We start from the raw sequence: 17752 nt of genomic DNA on the forward strand, positions 1-17752 counted from the left end.
AGCAATGGGCTGGATACATGGATCTGGAAATCAGGAAAGATATCTAAGATAGAAGTGCAGGTTTCTGTTTAGATAGATGCCAAAGAAGGAATGAAAATGAAGTTAAAGTAGCCAGGGAACAACACATCCAGAAGAAAAATGAAAACCAACATTCGGTTCACTGTTGCAGTACCTGCAGGACCCCCAGACCAACTGACTGTGCCCTATCACCGGGACCCCAGACGGACGGATTGCACCTGGCCTCCAGGATCCCACAACCACACCAAACACACCGGACCTCCAGGACCCCTGCTGGACCAACTGCATCCTGTCTCCAGGACCTCCAGCTGACCACGTCCACCCCTGAGCTGCAGCTCCCCATTTGACAACACATTTGGAAGCCAGAACAGCCATCTTGGATAATCGCGGAAGCCGTAGCTTCGGGTGGGGCAAATCCCATCCTGCGACGCCTGCTGGAGGCTTGAAGCTCGGTGTCAGGTACCTCTCATACATCGGGCTATTGAACACTGGGAGGTTTCATTACAATATGACCATTATACAGTAGATTTTCTTTTTTCTCCTTTTTTTAAAAAAAAAATTAAGTTTTTATTTCTTTACGTTTCTTGCTTTCTTTTCCTTCTGTTTACCTGTTCCCTCAGAGTCGCTTTCTCCCTTATTTACATGATGTTACTGTCCCCATAGGGGCTACTTGGTCTAGGATTGCATAGTGTCTGAATTGGGCACTGCTAATATTGATCTCCCTTTAAAGAAAAGGTTTTGGAAACCTATAGGGCCACTATAAGCCTATAGGGGGAAATCTGCAATACCCCCAGATCTGCAGCGCTAGAGGGGAAGATACATGAACAACATGAAAAAACAAGGGAAGAAAATGATCCAAACAAATCTAGATTCTATAGTAATAGAATCCAATGACAGTATATTAGAATAAATGTCAGAAAAGGACTTCAGATTATACATGATTAAGATGATTCACAAAAACCAACATTCAAGATATGCAAAGCAAGATGAAAAGGAAACACAACAGAGGCAGGATAAAGACCTGGCTGATATTGCTGTAGAGCCCAAAAGCAACTAATTTTTCAAGAAGGAAAGCAAGGTCAATAATATATATCATCTGGCTTCCCCAACATTTAATTCTTTGAGATTTAATAAATGTTGAACTTCAATAATCCTCATTGTACCATGCAAATAGTTAATGCTCTTATTGACTCTCAATATGCTTGCCAATGACATACCAGGCATAACACTACACGCGTAGGATTATAATAAATAAGACAGCCTAGTTCCTGTCATCACAGATCTAAAATCTATTAAGAATAAACATATGAACATGACATAGCAATTCAAAAATAAGTGAAAAAAATTCAATCAAAAAGTGTTTTGATTAGTTTGGCTACATTATGGATGACTATTTTTATATGAGATTACTTCAGGAAAAGCATCTTGAAAAGTTTAAAATGCTAATGCAAACATAACTTATTCATCAATTGTGGCACTTTCAATCTGGAAGGTACAGTGGCCACCAGAATCTGAACTTCTTCACAGAGTTGCTCAAAAATACCTAAACATAGATCAAGAATGGACTCAAACAAAACCACACAGGATCTACACCATCACATTACTAGGAGACAGAGACTATCCAAACTTTAAACTACCCATAAATAGAAAAAAAAAAAAAAAAAAGTGCTCTTGCTACTGTTGACACCTGTGGTTACAGAGAGCAAAGGTGGGGATCAGGTTTAAAGTCTACAAGAGCCTGGTATGGAGGCACACACCTATAATCCTAGCTACTCAGGAGGCTGAAGCAGGAGGATCACAAATTTGAGGCCAACCTTGGTAACTCAATGAGGCTCTGTCTCAAAATAGAAAATCAATTCTCAGTCCCACATATAAATAAATGAATAAAATAAAGATCTGCCAACATCTAAAAAGATATTTTTTAAAAAAGCAGATTAAAAAAAAAAGGGATGTAGCTCAGTGAAGCATCCCTAGGTATGCAAACAGCCAATAAGCACATGAAAGCTACACATCATTAATTAAGACAAAAATACAAATTAAAACCACAATGAGATATCATTTCCTAACTGCTAGGATGGCTATAATAAAAAGTCAGATAATACATAAGAAATGGTAGCAGGAGCCTGAGGTCCCAGGACTGCTTGAGCTCATGAGGTCAAGGTCAGCCTGGACAATATAACAAGACCCTGTCTATTTAAAAAAAAAAAAAAAAAAAAAAAAGTCAAATAACAACATTTGTTGGCAAGAATGTGAAGAAACTGGAACCCTCAAGTACTTGTAGTGGGAATATAAAATGGAGCACCCAACTTTGGAAAAACAGCTTCTCAAATGGTTAGAGAGAGTCACCATATGACTCAATAATTCCACTCCTAGACATATGCACAGAGAAGTGAAAACATGATCACATATAAACTTGTACATGAATGGTCACAGCAACATTATTTAGAAAAAGCAAAAGGTGGACTGGGGATGTAACTCGCTATAAAGTGCTGGCCTAGCATGCCTCAGGGCATGGGTTCAATCCTTAGAATCACCAAACAAAAAACAAAAGAGGAATAAGCAAAAGGTGAAATATTTATCAAAAGATGGACTCTGGTAGAGGTCATACATACTCAGCTCTAAGAATCACAAGTTCAAATTCAGCCTGGGCAATTTAGTGAGGTCCTGTCTCAAAATAAAAAGGGCTGGGATACAGCTCAGTGGTAGAGTGCTCCAGGGTCAATCCTAGTATAAAAAATAAAAAAGATTAGTTTATGCTACAACATGGATGAACTTTGAAAAAGATTATGCTAAGTGAAATAAGTCAGTTACAAAAGAACATATGATTCTATTTAATGAAATTCTAGAATAGGCAAATTCATAGAGACAGGAAAAGGCTAGACATGGTGGTACATGCCGATAATCCCACCTACTCAAAAGGCTGAGGCAGGAGGATCACAAGTTCCAGGCCAGCGTGAGCAACTCAGTGAGACACTGTCTCAATTTCTTTATGGGGGTGTAGCTCAGTGGTAAAGAGCTTGCATACCATGTGTGAGGCCCTGGGTTGATTCCCAGTACTGGGGGGCAGGGGAAAGTAACCATTAGGTTTCTTTTAACAGCAATGAGCATTTTCAAGCGGTTTCAGGAAATAAAGTACAGTTAACCATAAAAGTGAGCTGGGCATGGTGGCACACACCTGTAATCCCAGTGGATGGGGAGGCTGAGGCAAGAGGATTGAGTTCAAAGCCAGCCTCAGCCAAAGTGCTAAGCAACTCAGTGAGACCCTGTCTTTAAATAAAATACAAAATAAGGCTGGGGATGTGACTCAGTGGTTGAGTGTCTCTGACTTCACTACCCTGTATCAATCAATCGATCAGTCAATCAATCAATCAATCAATCAATAATACAAATGAACAACTATGTAAGTGAAAGAAGCCAGACAAGGAGACTGCACTATTATGTGTCATTCCTATCAAATTCTAGAAAAGTCAAAACCATAGTGACACAGAGGGCTGGATCAACTGCAAAGGGGTATTGAAGGAATTTTTAGGGACAAAAAATTGTGTATGGCAGAAATCAGCAAACTTCTGTAAAAGGACAAATAGTAACCATTTTAGGTTTCACTGGTCACATAGTCTCTGTTACAACTACTCAACTGTGCCCTTTTGATACAAGAACAACCACAGGCCGCATAGAAATAAAAGGATGTGGCTGTGTTCCAATAAGTACTTAAAAAGCAAGCTACAGGCCAGATATCTTGGCCTGGGGCTGTGGTTTGCTGACCCTTGTCTATACCATGATTAGGTGGTAGCTGCACATATGTTTGTCTCATTTTTCAAACTGTATTTTTTAAATTAGTGAATTTTCATGTGAATTATACTTCAATGAAGTTGTGTGTGTGTGTGTGTGTAAGCCAAGGATTTTATTCCCAGCCTAGCTGTACTTCAAATATAAAACTACAGAAAAAAAATGTTTTGAATGTGCAAGAACTCAGAGTGCTATACACAGAAGCCCTTCCTGAGGAATCTTCTAGAGGATGTACTTCATCTAATGAAGAGATAACCAAGGAGGATATATCAGCAAAAGACGATATATCAGCAAAAGACATACATATCCTATTGTAAAGCAAACACCAATAAAAGGATAGGGAAATAGGTAGAATAATGGTATTTAAATGATATTCCAGTAAAGTAAAAAGAATATAAAGACAGAGGAAAGAAGGGGGTAAGTAGAATTACATCACTCACAGTTGTATAAATAATACGAGAAATCAAAGTATACCATTTAACACCAATAGATCAGATAGTACAAATTTAAGAAAAAGATGGATTTGGAACACTATAAAAGACATACACAAACTTTCAAAGTAACAAAAGAATATGTTTTAAAACAAGCAAAGCAAACAATGCATATCAAATAGAGAAAACACTATAAATAGTCATAGGCTGCAAAGACAAACTTACATGACCTTTCAATTTAAAAGACAAATTCTCTGGGCTGGAGCTGTAGCTCAGTAGTAGAGCACTTGCCTAGCATGTGAGATGCACTGTATTCAATTCTCAGCACCATATATAAATAAGTAAAATAAAGGTCCATTGGTAACTAAAAAAATATTTTAAAAAAGAAAAAATTTTAAAAAAGACAAATTCTGGATAAATTAATCAAGTTAGAAAATATTATGTCCATATGAAGAAACATAGGCAAGCTACTCCAAAGGCTATGAAAATAAAACAATGACAGCATTTTTAAAAAAACAGTTTTCAAAGCAGAGTAATTACAAGAGATCATAAACTCTTAAGATATGAATTTATAAATGATAAAATAATCTTACATTTTCTCTAACAAGCCTATGAAGTAGGAACTATTATTATTCCATTTTTTAGAGGATAAAATTGAGGTTAGAGAGACTCCTTAGTTAAGAAATCTAAGACCACAGGTAGGACCACTCAAACTGAGATATTAGACCCTATTGAACACTTCATTGTACTGCTTGGAATATATATTCAAATAACTTAATGGATTCTATTAATTCATTTCCAAAATAATTATTGAGTGGTTAATTTGCCCAGAAATTCTACTGATCTAAATAAGAAGATCAAAAAGGCAAATGTAACAATCCAAGTTATAAACAAAATAACTGTCTGAAAAAAATCAGGGCATTTCTAAGGTATATGTTTCCCTACCCAACTTGAGAGTTAGAAAGGGAACAGAAGACAAGCCCAATTTCAGGGTGGGGATAAAGGAAAAGCTTTTGACATTGCTCTTCAATAGTAGAGATGTATGTGACACGAGACACAAAGAATAGGGATTCCACTGGATTTTCTGTGTAGAGGATCGTGCTATCTGCAAATAGAGGGACAGTTTAGCCTGAAAGTCTATAAACTCAGCAGTGTTAATAGTCATAAATATTAATGATGGTTACTGTTTCTTAACTTTTAAAGTGAACAAAGTACAGAATATTTTACTGCTCAGAATAAAATACAAATGCTATCAACTTTTGTAAAAGAATAGCCAGTAAACTGGAAAATGAAAGACGGAGTTCCCTACTATCCTTTCTTTAAAAGTGATAGGATTAAGATTAAAGTTAGTGCCCAATGTCTGGGGAGGCTGAGGCAGGAGGACTTCAACCTCAACAAAAGTGAGGTGCTAAGTAATTTAGTGAGACCCTGTCTCTAAATAAAATACAAAATAAGGATGGGGAAGTGGTTTAGTGGTCAAGTGCCCCTGCGTTCAATCCCCAGTAGCACCCCACCCCCCAAAAAAAAGAGAGAGTTGGCGTCCATTCATACACCGTAGAACGAACAAGAAATAGAAGTTCAAGTACATAACTCAGAGTTAGATAGGGCTTAGGGGCATGGTCAGTGGTAGAGCGCTTGCAAGCATTCCCAAGACTCTGGGATTGATTTCCAGAAGAACAAAAAATTTCCAAAGGTAGACACAAGTCAGGTGTGGTGGCACATGCCTGTAATCCCAGTGGCTCAGGAGGCTGAGATAGGAGGATCTCAAGTTCAAAGCCAGCCTCAGTAACTTAGTGAGGCCCTAGGTAACTCAGCTGAGACCCTGACTCAAAATAAAAAATAAAAAGAGCTGATGTGGCTCAATGGTTAACTGCCTCTGGGTTCAATCCCTGGTACCAAAAAAAAAAAAAAAAAAAAAAAAAAAAAAAGATTGGCAATATAGCTTAGTGGTGGATAGCCCCTGGGTTCAATTTCTGATACCAGCAAAAAAAAAAAAAAAAAAAAAAAAAAAGTAGCCTCAAATGAGGAAGCAAAAGTTATGATGTTACAATGTGGGGGAAGAAGGGTTTGTACTGTGTAAATACTCATCCATCTTGGCAGGAAGTCAGCAGATGATGTCTAAATTTGATAGAATAAAAAACAGCAAGTTGGCTTAGCATTGTGTGCCTACAATCCCAGCACTGTAGAGGCTGAGGTGGGACAGCACTTGAGCCCAGGAGCTGGAAGGAGACTATCTGGGTAACACAGTGAGTCTCCAGGTTTAAAAAAAAAAATCACCTGAAGAACTAAAAACAGTTATATGTGGCTCACTCTAGGCAATGAGTCTGAGGTAGGGAGGAACAGGATAAGGAACTATTGCTTTTCATTAGAAGTTCTTTTAATATTTTATCTCAACTATGTACAAATATTACATAACTGAAATTTTATCTTTTCAATGCTCCTAACCTCTCCTACAACCTGCAGAGAAAGAGATCACTATCAAAGAATATGTAATATGTATGAATACCCATGTGCAAACACACACACACACATATACACTTAGCAAGACTAAAATGAAGCAGGAACTCCTTTCCTTCCAGTGATAGAATTTTAACTGAATGCTTTCTCTAGCCTCCCTGTAATTACGTGTAGGCTTACAGTTAAGTTCTTCTCAATGGAACACATGCAGAAATTAAAATGCAACTTCCAGATCATGCCTTAAAAGAAGTGGATGTTCTGCTCTTTCTTCTTTCTGTTTTCCTCCCCACAGGCTGGAATGTGGAAATGGTGGAGATAAACTACTTCAACCTTACAGACGAGGGAAAGAGAAGAGCAACAAAAAAGGAGCCAAGGTGGCATGAAAATACTGTATTAGCCCTGAAATGCTTTTGTGCAGGTTGTTATGTTATCTATTTTGTTTATGCCATTGTTTTTTACAGCAGTTGGATATGTACCCTAATGCACAGGCATATGAGAAGGAAAATGAGATCAGTCTGAAGAACCAGAGTGGAGCTGGAACATGGGAGTAGGTCACATAAGACACTAAAGAGGTCTGAAAACTAAGCCCGAGGTTTACAGTTGATACAGAAAGCATCTGGAAACCTGAGCAGAAATCTAATGTATCGGAAAGCACACTAGGAAAGTCAGTATAAGGAGTAGTGTGGACACAAGGGGAGAGTAGTTAAAAAGTATGACAACCAGACAACAGCTGCATCACTCTAAGCAAGAACCAGGTACCCAGACTGGGATGCAACTATGGTTCAGATCTGGCTTGCCCCCCTAAAAGACTCAAGTAGCACTACTGGGAAGTGACAGAAACTTTTAAGATGTGGGGCCTGGTGAGGCAGGTCACTAGAAGCATGTTCTTAAAGATCATAGGACCCTGGTCTCTTCCTCTCTTCCCTCCTCCCTCCTCCCTCCTCCCTCCCCACCCAGTTTCTCCCTTCCCTGGTCATGAATTGGGCAGCTCTGTTTTACCAGACTTCTGCCATGATGTGCTGCCTCACCACAGGCCCAAAGCAACAAGGCCAATCAATCATGATCTGAAAATTCCAAAACTAGGAATCAAAATGAACATTTTCTTTTCTTTTTTGTGGTGCTAGGGATCAAACCCAGGGCCTTGTACTTGCAAGGCAAGCACTCTACCAACTGAGCTATCTCACCAGCCCAAAATGAACCTTTTCTAAGTGTATTATCTCAGGAGTTTAATGTCAAAAAGCAAACTAACACAGAAAACTGGTTCTGCAAAGTGGCACTACTGACTACAGCTATATCTGAGACAAGATGAAGAGAAGGCTTTGGAATTGGCTTCCAAAAAGAATCTGGAAGTTTGGAGAAACAAGCTAGAAAAAGCCTAAAATGCTGTAAGCAGAGTTTAACAGGTGACCCAGGGGGAGGTTCATAACACCGGAATGCTCACAAGAATACAGACAGTAAAAGCTATGTTGATGAGGCTTCAGAGAGAAACAAGCACTCTACTGGGAAACAGCCATCCTTACTACACCTTGGCAAAGAATTTGCCTGCATTTCATCCATGCCCTGAGACTTTATGGGAGGCTGAGCTTAAAGGCGACACACCAGTTTATCTGACAGAGGAAATTTCAAGGCAGCAAAGCACTCAGGTTATGGTGGCAAGGGCACTACTATCTGTTTTTAGTCAAATTTACTGTAAGCCCTGGGAAGAAAGATGAGAGCAGAATGACTTGATGGTGAGGTAGACAAGAACCTTTGGGGGCCAGGGACAGACTGCTATAGTTTGAGTCTGGAATGGCCCCCAAAGACCCATGTGTTAAAAGGCTTGGCCCCCACCTTGGTGCTAGTGGGAAGTGGTAGAAACTTTAAGAGGTGGGGCCTAGTAAGAGGTCTTCAGGTCATTGGTGGGATGCTCCTGAAAAAACAATGGGATCCTAGTCTGTTCCTCTCTCTTACTTCTCAACCATGAGAGGAGCAGTTTTGCTTTAAGAAGCGCTTTTGCTATAATGCGAAGCCTCACCAGATAACTAAAGTAGCAGGATCAACTGATCATGGAATGAAACCTCTAAAATTGTGAGCCAAAACAAACCTTTTGTTTTTATAAATTGATTATCTCAAGTGTTTGTTACCATGATGGAAAGCTAACACACATGGTATCAATCAAAGTAAGTGAAAGGGGTGGCCATAAGAGGCATTTGTAAGAACTACAAAGTCAGTTTAATGACTGTCTGAAAGAATCAATAATTATTCCAAGACTTTTGATCTAGGAGAGTAGAATGGAAGTAACCCCAGCAGAAATGAAGAGGAAGGGGCCAGTGCTGGAATGAAGGAGATGGTTTTCAAACCACATGGAAACTTTTTATAAACTTATGTTATAACTCAATAAAAGTATTACCTTATTATATTAAAAGACTTAATAGTTATTAATTATTTACCCTATATTTCTTCTCAACTAGCAATAATGAGAAGTTAAAACATTCAACTTTTACTACCCATCTAGAATGATTAGCACTGTGGGTGCTAACTAAAGTTCCAGACACGCCCAGCAGAAAAAGTATAAAAGGGCGGAGATCTAAGTTCATAGTACAATCAAAGAAGAATTTGTATGTGATGGAAAAAAATCTATATCACCTAAATACAAGATGTTATTTAAATATACGTCTTCTATTCTTTTTTTTTTTTTGGTACCAAAGATCAAACTCAGTGACACTTGCTAAGTTGCTGAGGCTGGCTTTGAACTCAAAATCCTCCTACCTCAACCTGCCAAGCCACTGGGATTACGGGCGTGCACCAACTGTGCCAGGCATGCCTTCCATTCTTTAATCACCTTTAATTGATAGATGAAAGTAAAGTCGATTTGATGCTGCTTCTCAAAGGAGAAGGCTATTTTCCAAGGATTCCTTTTCATTTCTGACTAACATCTTATCCAAAACTCTAAAATGTAGGTAACATTAGAAGTTAGTGTCAAGTGCCAGGCGCAGTTGGCGCACACCTGTAATCCCAGCAGCCAGGGAGGAAGAGGTAGAAGGATTGCAAGTCTGAGGCCAGCCTCAGCAATTTAGTGAGGCCCTAAGCAACTCACAAAATTCAAAATAAAAAGAGATGGGGATGGAGCTCAGTGGTTAAATCCTCAGTACCAAAAAAAAGTTAGTGTCAAACTATTAACTTTTGTGGCTTGCTCCTAAAACAAATATACATAACACTCTATAAGTAGTATATAATCCATAATATTACTTCTTTAAAAAAATATGGAATCTTGATTTGAAAGCATTCTTAAGGACTTAGTGTATATTCAAATCCAAGGACAAAAATCCCTCTACAATATCCATTTCACATACAGTGAAATGTTCAAGCAGTCTTTGCTTCAATGTATTCAATGACAGAAAACATTATTTTTCACCCAAAGCCAACTCTTTGATTGTTAGGATAGCTTTGTGAAATCTTCCAAAATCTGCCTCCCATTTGTCCTAGTTTGATCCTTTTCTACACATTTCTTTAAATATTTAAACATCATTGTTTCAAAAACCTCTGCTAAACCAAACAGTTTCAAACCTGCTAAAGCATCTACAAAATGTTGTTTCACTTTTTATCTTCATCATCCTTGTCTAGTAATCTTTAGTTTTTTGAAGCACGTTAGCCAGAGCAAAAAACAATACAAATAAAAATATGTATATAGTACAATGGAGCCTTTCCCCTCATACAGCCAAGGATCACATTAAATGAAATGAAACACAACCAAATATCTAGACCTACTGAAATCAAAAGAACTTTCTGTGATAGAGGATATATTCTGGATCTCACTCTAATAGGGTATCTACTACCTTCTTGTGCCTTCTGAGCTCTTGAAATGTGGCTGGTATATCTGAAGAACGGAACATTTTATTTTATTTAGTTTTAGTTAAGTTAAATTTAAGTAGACTCATTCTAAATAAGACTTCATGGAACTGGGGTTATAGTTCAGTAATCAAGCACTTGTCTAGTATACCTGAGACCTTGGGTTAAACCTCAGCACCACTAAACAAAGCAAGCTCCAATTTCTTAGGATTTTTACTAGCTGGTTATATTTATCCCAGGTGCACACAAGTGTCATATTCTTGTCTCCAATTCCTCAGACAAAAGTCTAGCACATGCTACTTCCTCTGTGTGAAATGCTTGTCCCTCAGCTCTACCTGAATGGCTTGTTTCTTTCCCTCCACCAAATCTTTGCTCAAATGATACTTTAATGAGGACTTCTCTCCCCTACAACTATAAACCCACCTCAGCATAATCTCTGTCCTTCCCTAACTTTGTCAGTTGTGATGCATTATATGACATACTATATATATTTAACTTGGCTGCTCCTATTATAAAAAAGATACAAAAGCAAGTGGATGTTTGCTTTGCTCACTGCTATATCCCCACAATGCTTGGCATGTAAAAGGTACTCAGCCAGGTGTGGAGGAAAGAGCCTGTAGATTCAGATACTCAGGAGGCTGAGGCAAGAGGATTGCTTGAATCCGGGGGTCAGAGGCTAGCCTGGGAACAGAATGAGACCCCATCACAAAAAAAAAGAAAAAGAAAGAAAGAAAGAAAAAAAGAAAAGGAAAAGAATAAGAAAGAAGGCACTCAAATAGTAGTTGACTGAAACGCAAAATGACAAGGATGCAAAGGATACAAGTAGAAATAATTGAGGCATTACAGTAGTAGATGGATTTTTTTTTTACATATATAAACTGGTAAAAAATTAGCATTTAAAACAATTATTTGCATTGTTTTAAAGTGGCTAGTATTGTATTTAAAATCTATTTAATGAGGCATGGTGGTCCGTGTCTATAATACAATCTGAGGCTGAGGCAGAAGGATTGCAAAGTTAAGGTCAGCCTCAGTAATTTAGTGAGACCTGTCTCAAAAAGAAAAAAAAAAAATCTGTGAGTTAAGAGTTAACCTGGGCTGGGGCTGCGGCTCAGTGGTAGTGCGCTTGCCTATCATGCCTGAGGCCCGGGCTTAGATCCTCAGCACCACATAAAAATAAAGGTATTGTGATCACCTACAACTAAAAAACAAATATTAAAAAAAAAAAGTTAATCTTCTACAAAACCTCTGATACAGATGCCTACTTCATGTATTCCTGAAGTTACCTCAATAAAAGTAGAAAATAAACTCTAATTTAAGTATTAAATAGTCACATTTCCTGAGTTAAGCAGGTTCATAATTGTTATAAATTAATTTGTTTCATGCGCACATTATCAATCCATAATCATAAAATAACTATTTTTCATTTCTATAGACCTGCACAGTCCAATATGATAACCATTGGTTACATATAGTTATTGAAGTCAATTAAATAAGATGAAAGTCCATTTTTCAGTTGTTCTAACCACATTTGAAATGCTTAGTGCGCATATAGCTAGAAGTTACCATACTGAACAGTAAAAATACAGAACGCTGGAGGGCTTTATAGGGCAGAATTACTATAGAATTTTTCTAAACCGTCGTTTTAAAGCATAAAACTGATTTAGCTGAAATACTGACAGAACATAACCTTGTAATGTCCAATTCTCTATGTCTACAGTTCTCAAAATGCAATCCCAGCACCAACACCACATAGGAATTTATTAGAAATACCAACTCTCAAGCTCCAGCAATCTATTTCAACAAGCTCTTCAGGTGATCCTGGAGATTTGGAATCATGCTCAAGTTTTAGAGTCACTGTTCTAACAGTTATAACATAAGCCATAAGATGACAAGAAATCTACTACTATATAAATGATCGATCAACTATGAAATCATATATAACCATATTTCTATTATGATTTTTCTAATACAAAAAATTCAGTAAACATTTCAATAAGTTATAATATTACACTTGAATAAATTATGACCTTGATATCTTTTAAAAAACATTAAAACTGTAAACTACAGCATAATCCAATTTCCATCTTTTTCTAAGGTTACAATTAAATGTTTTTAATTTAGAGGTTGAGAGTCTAGCTCAGTGGCACAACACTTGCCTAACATGCGCAAGGCCCCAAGTCCAATCCTCTGCATGGAAGGAAGAAAAAAAAAAAAAAACACTTTAATTTAGGAAGAATACACACAGGGGAAATATGAGGAAGGAAATATTTTCAAATTGTGTCCTAACTGTAATTTTCACATAAGCAATTATTACTTTTATAATAAACTAAGAAATAAAAATCTATGAGCAAGCATTACCTCAGCAAGAAGTTAAAACTAAAGTTGTACAAATGTTACAAAAGACATTAAACAATTTGAATACTCTGATTTCCTCTTACCAGTCATAGATCTAGTAGAAAACTATTATTTGCAATATCAACATCCAGGTATGTTAAATATTCCTTGTTCACTTTTCTGATAGAAAAACATCCTTAGAATTTACAGCTAAGAATAGTAACACAATACATGAAAATAAAACCACTGGGAAAAGAGCTCATCTTGGCTTACACAAATTTATCTCAAAAAGGAAACTTTAAGTGCCTGATAGATTACAAGTTTCTGCTACAGCCAAGTGTTTACTGTGACACCCTAGTGGTGGAAAACTACTTGGTCACAGTTCACGTAGAGAATTTTGTGTAGTGTAAAAGTAACAGAAATGTTTACAACAATAAAAATACTTACAACATATTGAACTTAAGTGCAATCCCTAAGATGCTAAATCACATTTCATACTATTGCCTCAGTACTTAAAATCAACTTCCAAACATCCTTCCATAAAGTGAATGGTGGCAAGGGTTCACAATAATTTGACATCTATTTGAAAAAAAATTTTTTGGTATGGGGATCAAACTCTGGGGCACTCTACTACAGAGCTGCATCAGCCCTTTGAAAAAAAATTTATTTCGAAACAGGATCTTGCTAAGTTGCCCAGGGCCTCTTTAAGTTGGTGAGGCTGGCCTCCAAATTGTGATCTTTCTAAGTCTCCCCAGTACCTGGGATTACAGGTGAGTGCCACTGCACCCATCTAAATTTAGTCATCTAAACACTCTTCGTTACCCTTTATTACTAACGACACAATTTCAACATTTTAAGAATTGTTTTTAAAAACTCAAATGATGAATATATTAAGTAAGAACCATGTCTTAATTCACTTACTTTTGCATGCCTAGTATAAATCTAGGCATATAATGGGACACTTACTTGGGGTTTGTGAAAAAAAGGAAAGAGTACTAATTTCTTTGAAGATGCAATTTTTTTTTTTTTTTTTTTTTTCCTAATGGTCTGAGCCCTCGAGAGGATTACGAATGGAATTGAAAGACAAGGCAAACACATGAAAAGCTGGGGGCGGGACGGGGGGGGGCGACACTTAAAAGTATCACCTGGCAAGACATGATTATTTGTGAAGTTACTGGCAGAAAGAGCTGTAAATTCTGACCAGTGAGATTAGTACGGACTGCAGTCCTTCTGGTCGCCTATCCAGACTACGCCACAATATTTCAATTAAAAAAAAAAAAAAAAAAAGTAAGCTAGGCGTGGCGGCCGCACGCCTATGATCCTAGAGACCAGGGAGGCTGAGGCAAGGGTATTTCCAGTTAAAAAAAAAAAAAAAAAAAAAAGCCTCAGCAACTTAGCGAGACCGGGTCTTAAAATAAAAAATAAAAAGGAGAAGGAGATGTGACTCAATGGTGAAGCGTCCCGGGTTCAATCCCTGGTACAACAAAAATTTAAAATAATAAAAATGAAAGGGAGTATCTGGGTGCAGTGGCGCACATCTGTAATTCCAGCGACTTGGGAGGTTGCGGCAGGAGGATCGCGAGTTCTAGGCCAGCCTCAGCAACTTAGTGAGGCCCTAAGCAACTTTGTGAGATGGAGAAAAAATAAAAAATAAAGAATGTGACACAGCATTCACCCTGCCCTAAATTTATCATAACCAAAGAGAAAAATGAATGGATGGAAGGAAACTTTCATACAAGGTTTTAAACCTATGGATAAAAAAAAAGAACATTCCACAGGCACCACCGTTTTCTGGATTCAGGACCTCTAAAGGTTCCAGAAACACGAGTCTCTTAGGAACAGTACCCCTCATCCTCTCCTCCTCCGCTCCTCCCGGAGCTTTCCAGGGGACAGCCGCCCGAGAAATTTCTCCCCGCATCCGCAATGGCACTACTCTCATCTTCCCCTCCCTCCCCTCGCCGGTATCAGACCGCGGCATCTCCCTCCAGAGGAAAAAGCGGAGGGCGGGGGAGGCAGAGGCAGCATAAGAGAGAAAGCTTGCAGCGAGGGCGATCTCGGAGGAGGAGGAAGGTGAGAAAATGCAGGGGGCGAGGGTGGAGCCCCTCGGTCCCAGCCCAGCCCCTAGGAACCCAGGCCCACACCTCCTGACCGCGAAGTCACGCCCCTCGCCTGCACGACCGCGGACTCCACTGACAGCTCCACCACCTGTGCCGCACCCTGGCCCCGCCGGGCCCGCGGGGAGCCGACGGCCCCTGCCCCACCAGCAGCCGGACCCTGCTGGGTCTCTGCCCTTCCCGTCCACGTCGCCGACCAGTGACAGATCCCGGGGGAGGCGATCGCAAGCGCATGTCGTTCCGGAATAGCGGTGCAACCGTGCACCGAAGCCCTCCAACAGGAGCGGGGGTGAAGACAGAACGTTCCGGACGGCCCGGGGGCCCCAGTCCAGGCCCAGCCTGCCCAAGCTGGCCCACACCGGCGGGGGTGGCACTTACTGCGGAGATTGTGGATTAGCTCCGAGTGGCTGGCGCCGCCGGATTTCCAGGCCATCGCTAAGCACACCCGGAGCAGGTACAGAACCACCTTCAGCGCGGCGACGGTGCCCAGCAGCTTCCCCAAGAGTGAGACCACCTCCCACACGGTCACCGCCCCGCTCGCGTCCCCGCTGTTGCCGCCGATATTACTGCCGTCGCCGCCGCTGCCGCCACTGCGCGCTCCCGGCATCCCCCGCGGCACGCATGCGCTCTGTGACGCCGCGCGCCCTCGGGTGCGGCCGGGTGGGGCCGGGGGCGGGGGAGGCCGGTTGCCCTGCGGCGGTTGCTGGTGGCTGCTGCGGCTGCCCGGCGACCGCAGGGAGGTCGTGCTGAGTCAGCACCACCGCCGCGTGCCCAATTCCGAGTCCTCCGACTGCACGCCGACCTCGCCCTGCGGTCGGGCCGACGGCCCCGGCGCAGTGGGTCGCGTTCCTGCCTGCGGCTCCTGTCACCGTGTGCGGCTGCGGGACAGCAGGGACGATCTGTACCGCGGCTGCGGGTGGCTCCGCCGTCGCCGCTGGGTCAGCTGTTGCAAGCGGCCAGTCTGCTCCTATAGCTGTCCAGATTGTTAGACGGTGGGCTTCCTCCGTCCTGCCTCACCCAACCCTGTTGACTAATATTTAGGTCAGCTGGAGTCAGGACTCCCTGGGATGGAGCCGGAATAATATTCTTACCGGAGCCCAAGGGCAAAGGCCCTCTCATCCGTCTACACCAGCTTCTGGCTTGGTGACAAGCCCATCACTGCTTAAAAAGAGACTTTAGGACCCTGATTTCTACTTAACTCCAAGCGCAAATTCAGAGTGGAAGAGTGTCATGACATGGGGGTAGACTTGGGGAGAATGCGCCTTTAGAACAAAACAAACTTAAGGAGCTGTAATTCGTTAAAAAATATAACGGTGTCTTGTGGTGAACGTGTTATTCTCCCAATGCACGCGTGACTTTTCAGCTAATTAAGACTCACAAATTCCACTCTTAGACTGGGCACCAACTTTATTGCTATCAGCTCTGCAGGACCATGAGTGAGAAGCTGACAGCCAACATTGCGTGCGCATCCAAATTGCTGAGTCCCAATTAGAACTGATACTGACAGAACCCAGCCATCCTGCATTCCAGTAGGCTTTTAAGAAGGAAATGGCTTTCAAGGTATCAATGCTACCATGTTAGCGGCAACTTCCAAATCCTCTTTTGTACCAGATTTTGTCAAATGTGACACTCAACCTGTTCCCAATTAAAAATATATGCTATTATTTTATGGGATTCTGTGACCATAAATGAAACTTAGTAGCTGAATAAGACTTCACCTGCTTTTAGTTACTTGTTCTGCTAGACTGAAACTGGTTCACCAGCTCTTAGTTACTTGCTTTTAGTTAAATACAGATAACATCTGTGATGTGTGGCCAAAATTGGAACAGTTGATGAAGCTTGACCCAATCATCTTTCCCCACCTCAATCTACAAATAACCTCAATCCAAGAGGCTCTTTTATCTCCTGGGACTTAGTTACCTAGGGAGTAAACCTTTTACAAAATTCATCTTGTCCATGATTGGCATACTGCACAGCAGGCAAAATGAACCTGGTTCAGTGATTTGAGTTTTTTATAGGAACTTGATAGCACTCTTGGGAACTGATTTAGAAGGAGCTCCTTTACATGCAGTGCTTCCATACATGTAGTTCTTGTGAAGTTACACTAACCAATATCAAACTAAAACAAGGCTGGGCATGGTGGTTCCCGCCTGTAATCCCAGCAGTTCAGGAGTTTGAGGCAGGAGGATCACAAGTTCAAAGTTAGCCTCAGTAATTTAGTGAGGCCCTAAGCAACTTTGTGAGACCATGTCTTAAAATTTAAAAAGGGGGCTAGAAATGTGATTCAGTGGCTAAGTGCCCCTGGGTTCAATTCCTGGTATCTAAATAAATAAAACCAAGATCTGGGTGTCTTGATGCTCACTTGTCATTCCAGCTGTTGGGGAGGCTGAGGCAGTATCCTATCCCAAAAAATGAAAAAGGCTACAGATGTAGCATGGTGGTAAGGATTCTTGGGTTCAATCCCCAGTACTGCAAACAAAGTGGGGGTGGGGGGGGGTGGGGAGGGAAGGAAGCAACCAATGTGCAGTTATAAATACCTATAGTGTAAAGAAGAAATACCTATAGTGTAAATAAATTTCTGGACATGGTGGCATAGGCCTGTAATCCCACTGACTCGGGAAGCTGAGGCAGAATTGAAAATTTGAAGCCAACCTCAGCAATTTAGCAAGACCCTGTCTCAAAATAAATAAATAAATAAATAAATAAATAAATAAATAAATAAATAGGCTGGGAATGTTGCTCAGGACTAAAGTGCCCCCATGTTCAATCCCTAGTACAAAAAAT

General features: G+C 40.4%; 1 protein-coding gene across 5 annotated transcripts in view; it reads right to left on the reverse strand.

Annotated features, from left to right (window-relative positions):
- The window catches only part of PCMT1 (protein-L-isoaspartate (D-aspartate) O-methyltransferase), a gene marked incomplete at its 3' end in the record, with an annotated part of 42601 nt that extends 26722 nt beyond the window's left edge, over window positions 1-15879 (reverse strand). The window contains exon 1 of one of the 5 annotated variants that reach the window (XR_013764998.1): window positions 15347-15868. Coding sequence is in view for 3 of the 5 variants with exons in the window: in XM_079146889.1 (XP_079003015.1) it covers window positions 15347-15575 (229 nt within the window). Of the gene's footprint in view, window positions 1-14995; window positions 15015-15346 lie in introns of those variants that run through there. The other 4 variants (XR_013764999.1, XM_079146889.1, XM_079146890.1 and 1 more) reach the window with 4 other exon arrangements.
- Window positions 15880-17752: the final 1873 nt, after the last annotated feature.

This window comes from Sciurus vulgaris, assembly GCF_902686455.1.
Source record: "Sciurus vulgaris genome assembly, chromosome: 7".
In the NCBI taxonomy this organism is placed as follows: domain Eukaryota; kingdom Metazoa; phylum Chordata; class Mammalia; order Rodentia; family Sciuridae; genus Sciurus; species Sciurus vulgaris.